Source organism: Python bivittatus, unplaced genomic scaffold (genome assembly GCF_059951505.1).
Source record: "Python bivittatus isolate LINGU-HERP-01145 unplaced genomic scaffold, Pbiv_v1 ctg000080_np1212, whole genome shotgun sequence".
Lineage (NCBI taxonomy): Eukaryota > Metazoa > Chordata > Lepidosauria > Squamata > Pythonidae > Python > Python bivittatus.
This window is the reverse complement of record NW_028277035.1, coordinates 39816929-39827877: the sequence shown is the minus strand read 5'-3', so window position 1 is coordinate 39827877 and position 10949 is coordinate 39816929. Positions and strand designations below refer to the sequence as shown.

At 39.3% G+C, this 10949-nt stretch overlaps 1 protein-coding gene across 5 annotated transcripts in view; it reads left to right on the top strand.

Moving 5' to 3' along the window:
* The window catches only part of GEMIN5 (gem nuclear organelle associated protein 5), a 42553-nt gene continuing 31604 nt past the window's right edge, over nucleotides 1–10949 (top strand). For 3 of the 5 annotated variants that reach the window (XM_015891615.3, XM_025163465.2, XM_007423302.4), the window contains exons 1-9: nucleotides 2–291; nucleotides 2806–2960; nucleotides 3763–3944; nucleotides 5727–5878; nucleotides 6032–6145; nucleotides 8121–8253; nucleotides 8870–9032; nucleotides 9529–9741; nucleotides 10584–10669. In XM_015891615.3, the coding sequence (XP_015747101.1) occupies nucleotides 120–291; nucleotides 2806–2960; nucleotides 3763–3944; nucleotides 5727–5878; nucleotides 6032–6145; nucleotides 8121–8253; nucleotides 8870–9032; nucleotides 9529–9741; nucleotides 10584–10669 (1370 nt within the window). In that variant the 5' untranslated portion in view covers nucleotides 2–119. Of the gene's footprint in view, nucleotides 292–2805; nucleotides 2961–3762; nucleotides 3945–5726; nucleotides 5879–6031; nucleotides 6146–8120; nucleotides 8254–8869; nucleotides 9033–9528; nucleotides 9742–10583; nucleotides 10670–10949 lie in introns of all 5 variants that reach the window. The other 2 variants (XM_025163466.2, XM_025163464.2) reach the window with 2 other exon arrangements.

The window sequence follows — 10949 nt, the reverse complement described above, 5'->3', positions numbered from 1 at the left end:
TCCTCTTGCGACAGCACGTGGGGGAGATTGGGCGGGCTTTACGGCGGTGCGTGGTGACAGCTGCCTGGAGCCTCCTGGAAGCGCAACGTGACGGCGGCGCTGTGTCGGGGACTCGCGTGATGGCAGCAGCGGTGTTGGGCGCTGGAGTCGCCGAGCGGGTGCTGCCCGCTTCCCCTAATTGGTACTGCAGCCGGTGCAGCGACGCTTCCGAGGATGGGCGCCTCTTCGGCTTCGCGGCTCGTCACAGCGTGTGTCTCCTGGAGGTCCGCGTTACCGCTCCCACCTTTTATGGTACGGCCCCTAGGCTGAGGGTCAGCAGGCAGTGTCCTCCATCGCCACCCCTCAGCACCTCTGTGGCGCCCACGCCGCTTGTACCCTTTCTCTCGGGGCGGTCCTGGGAAAGGGCGGCAGTGCGTTCCCGCCTCCCGAGTTAGAGACCAGGACAACCTCCTTCCTCGTAGTCTTCGGTGGCTGCGGGCCAAACGGGGAAGCTTTCAGCAGGCTATCTGCCTAAGTTTTCCAATTATGACGACTAGCCTTCTGGGAGCTGTACTCCAGTGTATTGGGATGATGATGATGATGATGATGATATTTTTAACCCGCCTTTTTATCTATAACTCAAGGTGGTGAACATAGCTAATACTTCTGCCTCCCATTTTCCCTACAACAACCCCATGAGGTGGGTTGGGCTGAGAGCGACTGACCCAAAGTCACCCAGTTGGCTTTCATGCCTAAGGGAGGCCAAAAATTCACAGTCTCTTGGTTTCTAGGCCAGCACCTTCACCAGGACACCAAACTGGCTCTCTCTAGTATCCCAGGGATACTAGGTTGGGTAATAATGGTAGTCTGCCTTAATCTGCCCAAGCAAGGAAGTCCATATTTTCTAAGGGGTGACTCATAGAAGGCAAAAAATCAGGAGTGTGATAGCACTTCCCCCCCTCAACAAATTTTATTAAAAAGCATAAGCATTTGTGAGCTCAGGAAAGCTTATGCCTTTTAATAAAATGAATTAGCTGGAAAAGGTGCTATCCCACTCCTGATTTCTTGCCACTATAGACTGGCATGGCTCCCAGTTACTAAATTTAGAGGGTTGGCTATACAGTGAAAAGTGTGTGAATAGGTAAATTCTGCAGATTGACTCAGTAATACCTGCTAATTTCACTTTTATGAAGTATGCCCTGTACAAAGGAGCATTGCATTACTTATTTCATTGTATTTGGTGAAGGAGGCATACCTGTTTACATTTGGGAAGCACTCAGCATGAGTTCACCCATGCTTACTTAGAAGTAAGTCTCACTTGTGTGAACAATAGTCTGTGCTCTGACTTCTTGTCTATTTCTGAATTGAATTCAAAGTACTGGTAAAGAGCTAAACCCTTTAAAGACTTGGAGCCAAGGCACTAAGAAAAACGTAATACAGGTAGTCCCCAGTTTAAGAATGATTCCATTCCCAAGATCTGTCCTTAAGTTGAATTTGTGTGTAAGCCGGAATAGTGTTATTGTATAACACTGTATAAGTAGTATTGTGTAATGAACTAGAACCACTGTGTATTTAACTTGAATTTTGCTGCAGTAGGCTCTGTTCTTAACTATGGGTTATCAGCATTCTTAACCCAGGGAATACTTGTATGCCATATGAACCTGGCCAGAATCTTATCTCTGTCCAAAGGTCCTCTTCTTACTCCCTCTACCAAATAAAATGAGGTGGATGGCTATAATGGAAAGGGGTTCATCATTTGTGGTTCTCCACTTACAGAATGTCTTGCCGAATGTCTTTGCCCGTTGCCAAATTAGGACAGTCTTCCTATCCCAGCTATTGTGGTCTTTTTGTTGTTTAGTTTTCTAATTTTAAATGTATTTACTATGTTATGTTGAACTAGTGTCTTAAAATAAGTTTATTCTGAATACAAATCCCAAGAAGATGGCAGCATTGTGAATGGGCTGTTCCTCTGGCTGGGAATTAGAGATGTTACACTGCCCTGAAGGAGAAGATGTGTAAGCTATGTTCAGTATACTTGTAATAAACACAGAGCCACGTGTGTATGTGTGTTGATTCCTGGTGACTGCCTGGACAAGTCCCTACAGCTTTCTCGGCAAGATTTTTTGAAGTGGTTTGCCATTGCCTTCTTCCTAGGGCTGAGAGAGAGGGGCTGACCCAAGGTCACTCAGACAGTTTTGTACCTGATGTAGAACTTGAACTTACAGTCTCCCAGTTTCTAGTCTGGTGCCTTAATCACTACACCAAACTGGCTCTCCTTATATGATTTAGGGCCTAGATATCTAAAGGATCAAATGGAGATGCTATCTTGGAGTGCTCCATCTGCTAGCAGCCTGGTCATTCAAAAAAGGGCATTCTCAACACAGATAGCACAGCTGTAACTTCAGATCTAGTTTGATATTGACCTGCATTATAGGTTTTAAGCCCTATAAGCTATTTAAGTATGTTATTTCAAAAGATTTTTATTTAATTGCATTTTCTTCTTTATTCATTTAGTTTATAATTCATTCAAAGAACTTTAAGTACTTGATAGATAAAAAATGTATGAAATAAAGAAAAATTAGTCTTTTAGCACTGTCTCCAGTGAAATCACTTTCATCAGTGCAATGGAGAAAGGATAATTTTCTCCTGAAGCCATCTACATCTCCCCCCAGAGCGGACTTAGAAGGATGAAGAAGAGAGATGGAGAAGGGAAGATTCCTTTGAATAACCCATTCATTTCACCCATGAAGCCTGGTTTGATGGGGGTAAAGTTATTCAAAACAAAAGTTGATCTATTTTACAAGTGTAGTGTATTTTTCATTGCAGGGGAATTGATAGGCCACACTGAAAGAGTTTCTGGCTTCACATTTTGCCCCTACCCTGGGCAAAACTACTATTGTGCCAGCAGCTCTGATGATGGAGTTGTGAAAATTTGGAATGCCCAAACATTGACTGTCATGATGGAACATACGCTACATCAGGTAAAGTGGATGTGGAAAAGGCAGCTCTTGACCATTTGCTGGATTGTGGTATACATTTTACTATATTCTGGAGCAGTTTTTCATTAATTGAGGACTTCAGCTTGCCAAACATCACTGAAACCTTTGTTATGAGGAATGGAATTAAACTTTTGTTTTAGCAAGATTTGTTCTATGTATACACTGTCAGGGTGGCAGGCTGTTTATCTTATTTAGTCCTGCTTCCTATCTTTTTTCTCATTTGTTCCTTCTGATTTTCATATCTGTCAGGTGCATAGATAGGTGCTTCATCAATTAAGTTATGTTTTCCAGCTGAAAGATTTTATTTAATATCATTAACGATAATTCTGCTGTCCTAGGAGTAAAAAAACAGTCGATACGATCGTCATTGGCACCTTTATTGTCCAGTGAATCAGTTCTCCTTGTTGACACATTGTGATTGGATGGATCATGACTGATTCAGTTAGATTAAATATCTTTAAGTAAGATGTAATATGGTTATTCTGAAATGTTTAGAAAAATGTTTTTGTTAATTTCTTTCTATAAATTATTCCTGCAATATTCTGTACTCTAGTCAATAGCTGGTTACCACTTCAGGAAAGGAAGTGATAGAGGTCATTGTCCCAGTTTCCATCCTCCTCCATATCTCCTTGACCTTTGGTTGATAACTAGTGAGCCCATTGGCTTCTGGAAGGTGACTGAGAGGCAGTTGCAAATTCTGGCTTTCCATATTTGAGGGTTGGACAAAACCTCAAAAATATCAATATTTAATTTTTCTTTTAACTGTGCTGCTTTTTTTCTCTAGAATACAATTTCTGCATTGCACTGGTCACCCAGAACAAAAGATCTAGTTGTGTCTGGTGATGAGAAGGGGATAGTGATTTGTTACTGGCATAATCGAAATGACAGTCAGCAGTTCTTTCCAGAGCCCAGAACTATATTCTGTCTCACTTGTTCTCCTCACCATGAAAATCTGGTAGCCGTTGGGTAAGTACCATATGTTTATAAATTTGACATATTTTAATATTATATGCTAATACGTTAGTAAGCAGTTGAAGTCAGTGTTGTTCTATCAGTGGCATCTATTTCACTGGTGGATCAGATTCCCCTTCATTTTTTGCTCATGGCCTTCTGAAATCTGCTTCAGGCATATGGACCTCAGATCAGCAGGCAGGCTGGCACAAAGGCCACGTAGAAAAGGCAGGGAAAGAGGACAAGGCACCCTAGCACTGCCATACTTGCCCTGTAAGACCTCTCCATATTTTGCCTTAGGTAAAAGTTGGAACAGCCAAACTGTTCCAGGTTTCAGTTGATTGAACTGCAACCTGCTTTGATAGCAACTTGCCCTATTCCTAAGATTTTTAAGATGTGGTAAGCCCAGTGGGAAGAAATGTTTTCATTAATAATAAGCAAAAATATTCTACTACTAAGTTAGTTCATCTATATTAGGAATATAGAATCTGGATTTGTTTTGGTGATTAATTTGGTCATTTTGAGAGAGAATGACTGGATCAAAGTCACCCAGCTGGCTTTGTGGTTAAGGTAGGACTAGAATTTGTGATCTCCCAGTTTCTAGCCTGGTGCCTTACCCAAACTGTTCTGTTAATACCAAGTAAATTATTACTAGAGGAAATCATTTTTTAAGTTTCACAGTGTTTGTGCCAAATTAAGTTGTTGAATACAATTATTTTCAATCCTGCTACTAATTTTTGTATTATTATTGGGTGATGTTACTCTATACTTTGTGGGAGTTAACTTGGGAGTTAAAGCTTCTTAGTGCAAAATGTTGGTTACATCAACAACCAACAGTCACTTAGTTCCAGGACTGAGAAGCAGAAGACAAAATGTTTGTTAAACTTCAAGAAAGGGAGGAAAAATAAATGCAATAATCAAATGGCCATAAGTTTTAAAAGAACGTGTACCCTCATGTTGCCAGAGGGCAATCAATTAAATGGCTTCATTCTCATATACAGTAAAGATTTTTATCTAGATATGCCATATCAATATCTGTGGAGCTTCTGCTAAGTACAGGCTGGGGAGCAACCTGTACTTGGCAGACATGAATTATCCTAACATGTTTTATATTACAGTGAAGAGATACATATTAATAAAACAAATATTTGGTTATGGAGAGAGAGAATTCAGCCCTAGTCTGAATCTAGAATGCTAATGAATTCTATTTTATCTTCTTGGAATGTTGTAGATTGCAAGAATATTGGGGTGGGGGTGGGGGGAAACAGGCTAACTTTAAGTATGCATTGCTCCGTATCTGCATAAAGTATAATTTCACAAACTGATGTAATGCCAAGAAAGCAGATTCTTTATGTTTAGAAGCATCTGTTTTTCCCCATGAACCATGTATCTTCAGCTTGTATGTTCTGTTGTGTTCAGTATATAGTTTCTGGTAGACTGGGAACTATTCCAACTGGCTGGTTTTACTGTTCAGCTTCATTAATTTAATGCAGAAACAATTAACTCTTAACACTCTACGGTTGATTATGAAACATGTATAAAATATTATCATTTGTTTACAGTTCATATTGGCTGAAATCTCACTGATTTCTTCCACTTATTAGTCAGCTTAAGCACTTTCATACTAAGGTTTATGTTTCCCATTCTGCCCTTACAAATAGCAAAGAAGTAGAATATGGAAAGATTATATTACAAACATGAATGGCCTGCATCTAGTATAGGGGTTATTTATTGAACATGATTTATTAGCTAAGAAATTAAATATTTCTTCCTCAGTATAATTCTTTTTATTTCAAGCTATAAGGATGGGATTGTGATTATTATGGACATCAGCAAAAAGGGAGACATTGTTCATCGCCTGAGAGGTCATGATGATGAAATACATTCCTTAGCATGGTGCCCTATGCTTGGTGAAGATGCTATATTCAGTAAACAAGAAGATTTCCAAGGTACATACAAAGCATATGTATTGCAGTATAAAAGCAATGTACAGTTTTGAAATAATATCAGCTTCTATAATGGAGCCCAAAAAGACAATATAGTTTTCATTTGAAAATAAAATGATACTATTTTTAATCTGATTTTTTTGGTTCTTTTGGAAGAAGATGCCATTACTGGAGGTATAACAGAAGAAGGGGGTGTAGAAAAAGGCTATTATTTGGCCTCAGGAAGCAAAGATCAGACCATTCGTGTATGGAGCTGTAGTACAAATAGAGGTAAGTCTGGAGAAATTATACTTTATTTAACAGTACAATGTGGCATTTTTTTTCTCTGTTTTCTTTGTGCTTGGTTATGTTAACTGTTTATCAATTAGAGTTGAAAAGTGTAATTGCAAAATTCTAATAATTTGAAGAAGAGAGTTGCCTCTTCAACTGTAATTTTACATAGCATCCAACCCTGAATGAAATAGGAAAAGAGAGCTGAAATTTGTTGAAATAACATATAGTCTTTCTTTATAATAAAGCCAACAATGATATTGCTAAAGTTACTCAGATTCCCTCGAAGCTTGTACTCTGATTGGGCAAGTCTTGTTGAAGTGCCTGAGGCTCAGTCTTGGAGGTTTAGCTAGGATGAGTTTGAGCCTGTAACTCCTGAGAAATAGGATAGGGTCCTTCAGACTATGACTTTCGTCATCTGTTTATTAGATTCATGCCTCTCCTGGTTTATTAAGGCTGCTCAGGAGTTCTGTCGCTTTACTCGAGGGAGGAGTAGTTCTGCTGGGCTTAACAGAGGCTGTAGTGTACCATTGCTAGACTCAATAATCCTGGACAACTTTTGTGTAGTCTCCAAGGTAGTCAGACTTCAGCTCCAGAGGGTCCTGGAGGAAATGAATTATCTGGACCTGTTTCAGTCAGGTGTCAGCCCAGTGAAACAACACTGATCATGCTTGTAGATGACCTCCGGCAGAACCAGGATGGGAGTGGTACAACTGTGCTGGTTCTTAATCTTTCAATGGCTTTCAATGCCATTGAGCATCATTTTGGACTGACTACAGCAATTGGGGATAGGAGCACTGTGTTCTGGTTTTCCTTTCCCTGCATATGGTTCCAGTCAGTATTGCTGAGGGAGACTTTGAGGCCAAGGTCCCTTACCTGTGGGCTGCCTCAGGGCTTGTTGCTCTTTTTGTTTAACATCTACATGAAGCTGCCAGAATGAGGTAATCCATCATTCAGGGTCCAGTACTAACAGATGATCAGATGAGACCCAATTTTATATCTCAACCCTAGGTTGCCCAAGCAATGCAGCTGATATCTTGTCCTAGTATTTGAAGGTCAGGATAGGGAAGACCAGACTAGGCTGAGCCTAGAAAGACTTCAGTGGCTGTGGGTATTTGGGCTGTTTGAGCCCGGAAATATTTCATCTTTAGTCCTGGATGGGATAGCACGTCACTATTCAAGACTGGTGCAGTCTGAGGGTGTTCTTGGATTTGCAACTCCTGTCAGAGAGAGGTGGCCAGGAAGGCCTTGTGTCAGTTGTGCCCATTTCTGAACTGGGAAGCCCTTCAGATGGTCACTTGCCTCTTATCACTTCACATGTGGACTATTGCTATGTGCTCTACATGGGGCTGCCCTTGCAAACCTCTCAGAAGCTACAGATGGTCCAGGGTGCAATGGGGCAGGCAGAAATGTGCATGTCTCAGTATGCCCATGTACCCCACTGATGTGCAGGCTGTACTGGTTGCCATTTAGCTTTCGCATGCATTTCAAAATGCTGATTATTACTATAAAGCCCTTCATGGCATAGGGCCCAGTTATCTGAGGGATCCCCTGTCTCCAATTGCTTTGCCCATCCTGTACAAGCAGACTGAACAGGATGCTCCAAGTCTCATCAATTAAATAATGTAATCTGTTCCCAGGAAGCACATATTTTCTGTCGCAGCATTTGCCCCTAGAACAGCATTCCCCCAGAGATATGTGCAGCTTCCACCATAACAATATTTAAGAAGTCCTTGAAAATCTGGCGTTCTAAGCTTAATAAATAAATAAATTGTGTGTGTTCAGTCGGAAATAAGACCTATTGTGTTCAATAGTATTTATGTCTGTATCAGTCTGTGTCTTATAGATGTGTTCAAAAGTTTTTGTTTTTGTTTAGTAAAAATTATGTGGGACAGAATTTTCATTCTGGAATCTCTTCTTTATCTTGATATCGATGCAGGCTTGAAGTCTCTAATTTTTTTTTTCTTTTTGCTAGTGATAATGAGCTTGAAATTGCCCTTTTTGAAAAGAAGAGGTGGAGGTGTTGAACCAATGGTCAAAGAGCGTCTTTGGTTAACACTACACTGGCCCCCAAATCAGCCCACATACATTCTCTCCAGCTGCTTTGGGTGAGTTGTCTCTCAAATTAAATTGGCTGAGTGGGAGGCAAAACTATAGGAAAATAAGTTTGGGGAAGCTGTGGACTAATTCCTTGGCATTATAGATCTTCAGTGTTTTCTCAATACATATTCAAAAGATAGCCTTTCTTCTTTCTAAGCAGTTTGCTTTATATTCCCCAAAAGCACCCTCTGAATGTGTCAGGATTACAACTCCTAAAATCCTGAGGCTTTGGACATGTAGGCTCAAATTCTAGGAATTGCATCTTCAACATGCCTGGAAAGCACTAGTTTGGGGAGATTTGGTGTATGCCTTTATACTTGTATGATACACTTTTCCCAATTCTTAAAGGACCTGGAAAGATTTCCCTGTGAATTATAATGATCATTCTGTGCATGTGAGATAAAGCTTTTGAATTTTCCTTTTTTAATATAATTTTATTAGACTTCAAAACATTGCAGTTAATATTTGTTTTGAAGTGGTAGTTTATGATATTGTATATAAAGTAAATAGCAGTGTAACTCTATAATTATATTAGTGTTGTGTAAAAGATTATATATTTAAAAAACAGCCTACAGCCATATAACATAAACAGATTCTTGCTTTCTGTATGTTTTCTTTTCATAGAGGTGAACTGCTGAAGTGGGATTTGACCCAGCTTGGAAAGCGGAAATGGGAACTCCTGGGGACCTCATCTGAAGGACAAAACCATTCTAGAATAGTGTTCAACTTATGTACTTTGCAAGTGGAAGACAGACAGCTACTTTTTTCCATTTCGATGGACAGAGATGTAAGGATCATATGTCTTAGGTTTTTTTTTTTAAAAAACCTCCAGAATTACTGATCTGATGGGTTCCACAAATATCCCTGCTAAGCTACTATCAATGTTGAGCAATCTTTCCTGTGAAAATTCCCCCTCTGTTTCTTTCCATATCATTTTCACCGGGCCTTCCAGGACTCATTTGGCCTGAATCTACTTTGGTCTTCAACAGTTAACCTCTTAGGTCTCATGCAGAAGAATATGTTGAGACAAATAGTGCATTAGTTTTTTTAACCTTGAATCTTGCATTGTTTCTGGTATTTATAGAAGCTGGGGAGTAATTCTGGGGTATCTATCCCTGGAATCTCAGCAGGGATCTACTCAGCCTTAGAGCAGATCAGGGCTTCCCTTTGGAAATAAGGAAAAAATCTGTGGAAATTTTTCATAATTTTCCCACTGAACTTTATAGTGGCTTTTGATTTGGTGATTTTTTTTACTGAAGCTCCATCCATTTCTTTCTTTGTAGGTGAAGTGTTGGGATCTGGCAACTTCAAACTGCTGCTGGACTATGCCCTCTCTTGGGGGGTTTGTTTACAGCCTGGCCTTTTCCCCTGTAGATACAGGCTGTCTCGCTATTGGAGTTGGGGATAGCATGCTCCGAGTGTGGAACACCATGTCAATCAATAATCATTATGATGTGAAAACTTTCTGGCAGGGCATTAAATCCAAAGTCACAGCTGTAAGTGTGCTCCTGCTCTTCAATATACATTTGATTTTCAGACTGAAAATAATGGTTTCCTAAATTGGATATTGCTTATGCTTTATGTACTGTGCATGCTAATTATATACATATTTATTAAAATGTCATAAATAATAAATTAATTTAAAATACATGTCATTTTAAGTATATTATTTAAATGTATTAACAATAATAAAGCTTGCTCTATTGATTATGCTAATTATAGGTCACTGCTTATGTCATGGCCATCAAATAAGAAAATAATTCTCAGCATAATTTGAGCACAGATGTTAAGCTAATGAAAAATCATTATTAACAAAAACTGCTTTTAAGAACAACCCTAGAAAGTGGTATTTAAAAATAATGTAATGAACTGCTGTGAATTATAATTGACTTTGATCATGAGTCATTAAGCTTAATAACATTGTTCCATTACTGACAGTAGCTGAGGCTACTTGTATTAGTATGTTACTAGGCTGTATACATAGTATACCTGCTAATCTATCCAAAGAGAATGTAGATCTAATTATTTTAAATTGTCAATATACTTCGTGCAACACTTTATTTATTTGCTTGCTTGCTTGCTTTACCTACTTATAAGCAGCTTCAATCACAGAGAACTTTAAGCATTGTTAATTTTCTGTTTGTCGTGCTTTCTGCAAGTGAACTCCTACATGGTTTATGGAGAATGTCCTTCTGTATAAATGGCATGTTCTGCTGATGATTTAGTATGTTTGTGTATCAGTTGTGTTAATGTCACACACTGCAAATTGGATATAATTTGCATTGATCCACAAGACCAACAGTAGTGTTGAGATCTTTAGAGTGTTTTCTGCTTGCAGTTGGCTTGGCATCCAACGAAGGAAGGCTGTTTAGCTTTTGGAACAGATGATGGAAAAGTTGGCATTTATGACACCTACTCTAACAAGTAAGATACAACTATTTTTGTTAGTTAGTAGCTGGGTGCATATATAATATTGAAACATGGTTAGCTTTAACATGATTATATTTTTTTGAACAATCAATAAATGGCTGGTTCATGAAACACTATTCAATAAACCATAGTTCACAGATGATAATAACTGATAAGCCAAAACTGCCCAGATTTTGGCTTAGTATGAACTCAACCAGAGTGAGAGGGTTGATCAAAAGTAAGCTAGCACTTTGCAAGGATATCAGAACATATGAAGATAACTTTCCATTGCAAG